General features: G+C 36.7%; 1 protein-coding gene across 1 annotated transcript; it reads left to right on the top strand.

The window, feature by feature from the left end:
• The first annotated feature begins 659 nt into the window (after window positions 1-659).
• Window positions 660-1619, top strand: LOC119537022 (putative olfactory receptor 56B2). The gene has a single exon (XM_037839656.1). It carries the CDS (start codon window positions 660-662, stop codon window positions 1617-1619), a length of 960 nt encoding a protein of 319 aa, XP_037695584.1.
• Window positions 1620-3555: the final 1936 nt, after the last annotated feature.

Genomic DNA, 3555 nt, shown 5'->3' with positions numbered 1-3555 from the left:
TTTCCATTCCACTTTCTCTCTTTTATATTGGGTTGGACGTAGACAGCTAATCAGTATTCTGTTTATTAGTTTCCTCACTATAAAATGGGTATCCCAAGTTATGTCACACATTTAAGAAAAATTAAGTAATATTCACAAGTTCTTGTTATATTCTCAAGTACTTAAACAAAAAGAATGCTTTTTCATCTGTTCTATAATCTCATGTGTTCCTTGAAAATTTCCCCTGAATATATGTCAACACTTAGTCTGTATATTAAGTCTCTAAAGAAAATAACCCTTTAACAAAACCAAACTTAAAAGCCTAGGCCATGGTATGAGATTCTTTTCACCTTGTCCTGTTTCTAAAACTTGCTACGTGGGATATCATGAATAAGGCCATCATTTTTTCTAACATTCTATTGCTGCTGTGATAAGAGGGTGGACATATTATGACCTACTGTATGGAGTTTTTGTGATTATTAACTGTGTTAGCACACAGAACATGATACTACAGCTCTGGCTTCAAAATAAATGTCCACCAGTCTTGTTGGAATGATGAGAATAAAGAGGATTCTATTGATCCCACTTTCAGTATTTTGATTATAGGTAATTGCTTCTCAAATATTGTGATAGAGATAATAAAGAATAATAATCTTGAATACTTTTCCTTTTAGGGGAGGATGATCCAGGTTCTCAGAGATTCCAACACCTCTAAGTTCCAGGTCTCCGAGTTCATCCTGATGGGATTCCCAGGCATTCATGAGTGGCAGCACTGGCTCTCACTCCCTCTGGCTCTACTCTACCTCTTAGCTCTCAGTGCCAATATCCTTATCCTGGTCATCATCAAACAAGACGCTGCACTGCATCAGCCCGTGTACCATTTCCTGGGCATCCTGGCTGTGGGAGATATGGGCCTGGCTACTACCATCATGCCCAAGATTTTTGCCATATTGTGGTTCAATGCTAAGGCCATTAGTCTTCCTGAGTGCTTTGCTCAAATGTATGTCATACATTGTTTTGTGGGCATGGAGTCAGGCATCTTCGTCTGCATGGCTGTAGATAGATATGTAGCCATTTGCCAACCCCTACAATATCCATCAGTAATTACCAATTCTTTTGTGATCAAAGCCACTGTGTTCATGGTACTCAGAAACAGCCTGTTTACCATCCCAGTGCCTGTGTTGGCTGCTCAGAGACACTACTGCTCCCACAGTCAAATTGAGAACTGTCTGTGCTCTAACCTTGGAGTCACGAGCTTATCATGTGATGACAGGTTGGTCAATAGTATCTACCAGCTAATTCTGGCTTGGACACTCATGGGCAGTGACCTGGGTATGATTATTTTATCTTATGCCTTGATACTTCGCTCTGTGCTAAGGCTGAATTCAGCAGAAGCTGCATCCAAGGCCCTGAGTACCTGTACATCTCATCTCATCTTAATTCTTTTCTTCTACACAGCTGTCATTGTCATTTCCATCACCCACAGTAAAATAAAGACAGTTCCCCTCTTTCCCGTTCTACTCAATGTATTACACAATGTCATTCCCCCTGCCCTCAACCCCATGGTCTATGCACTCAAGAACAAGGAGCTGAGGCAGGGTTTGCACAAAGTGCTTAAACTGTGCATCAAGAGAAACTAATGTGCAGAAGGTGCTCACACGTCCACACACTCACTCATTATATTGTCCAAAGATTGCGTAAAGGTAGAAGATCTAAGGAAAAGGAACACTGTCAGCTATTTAATATGTGTAAGGAATCAATGGCAACTAGTGAAACCTCAACAGAAAAAAGGAAATTAAAAGGTAGCACTAATATTTGAAATCTTTGGGAGCCAAGCAAAATTCTTAAATAGAGAAACATATTATAATGATACTGATTGTCTCAAGAAATCAAATGGAATGTATGACCTGTATTTCCTCAGGTCTCTTTGTATGTTTCTGAAACATTTTCTTTCTATTTGCCTTTGACATTATTTTGTTCATTTCAAATCTTTCTCCATTTCCTTGTTCACAGGAAGAAAATATCTGTTGCCAAAACTGTACTATGTACTAGTTCAAGGCATTTCAGATCACTTGGATTATTTTATCCCTCTTTCTAACACTCAGGAAGTGTTCACATTGTCCCAGTTTGGTTTGAGAGATCCTTTCTGGGATAATTAACCACATTCCAAGAGTGATAACCTTCATGGATCATGCAACATGTATAATAAATGATACACTTAGGATACCATCAAAACAAGAGCTAAAAATCATGAGACTAGTACATATTCAATCTGAATACCTAGAAAATACTACATAATATCATCATAAACAGGGGTTTTTAGTTAAACACTTGGTAAAACTTTTAAAGTTGTGTATGTTTAGAGTGCATTCATTTTTCACATTTTAAATACTCGGAGCTCTAATGTCATCCTTTGGGGCTGTTGCACCTGAAAGAAGTTTCCCACAGGTTCCATGGTGATATACAGAGAGGGATGAAAGGGCTGTTTTGAGAAAGAGGAAGAACATTACTGGAAAAAGTTGCCACTGAGAAAGCAAAACAAAACATTAAAAATCAAAGAAATTCCACACAATTTATATTGGGGAAGGGAATCATTCTCATAATATATCTGTGTATAAAATATATAGCAAATTTTATGAATGAGATAGAATTAAGACTATTATTTGTATTGCCAGTGCCATGGGTTTCCTATTTTTGAAAGAATTCTCAGATAATTATACATGCACAAAAAATCATGTTCTTTCTCACGATAATTTTTTCTATTATTTTTAACAAACATTTATTCTTTTTTCCCAGACTACTCATTTTTCCAAAGGGTCTTCATCTACTCAAAGTTACCACTTAGTCAATCTACACTTATTTGGTGGGCTTCCCCAAATTATCTTAGAGTAGGTCAAGTCATTCTGGTTTTTTTTATTATTTATTATTTATTTTTTGTACTGACACATCTCATGTAAGGAGCGATGACTTATTCATCTCTCTATCAATAGCACATCAGCATAATGTCAGATAACATACTATAACTTCTAAATAATTACTTTTGACTGAGAAAAATAGATTCCCTTCACCCTAGTTTGAAGTCATTGACTTATGAATTACATTACATCTGTACCTAGCTCATTGTTTTTGTCTCAGGAGTTAGAGAAAACTGGTCTTAAATCCCGGTTTTGGTTCTTATCTTAATGACTGTATGGAAATCAAATAATTTCTCTGACTTTCATTTGTGACATGGGGATAATAATTGTCATTATCTTTTAGGTTTTCTTTTTCCTCTTTGGTGAAGATCACATATCATTCCTACTATAAAATAGCGTGGCTATCTTTTTATATTAAATTCTTTGTCAATTTTAGAACATGGTTCTTTAGGATTTGAACATTATCAGAAAAAAACCATATATATGTTTATACAATTTCCTCTCCAATCTTCCTTGGAATGAATGGAGAGCTTGAAAAGATAGCAGACACACTCATGCCTGTGGGTGATGTGAACTGGTGCAACAATCTCACCACAGGGTAGCTGGTTCTTCAATGCTGCAAACTGAGCCATATGGATTTGGAGATAACTGCTGGCCAATG

The sequence above is a fragment of the Choloepus didactylus genome, chromosome 6, assembly GCF_015220235.1.
Source record: "Choloepus didactylus isolate mChoDid1 chromosome 6, mChoDid1.pri, whole genome shotgun sequence".
Classification (NCBI taxonomy): domain Eukaryota; kingdom Metazoa; phylum Chordata; class Mammalia; order Pilosa; family Megalonychidae; genus Choloepus; species Choloepus didactylus.
The sequence above is the reverse complement of the archived record's forward strand: the minus strand, read 5'-3'. Positions and strand labels throughout refer to the sequence as shown.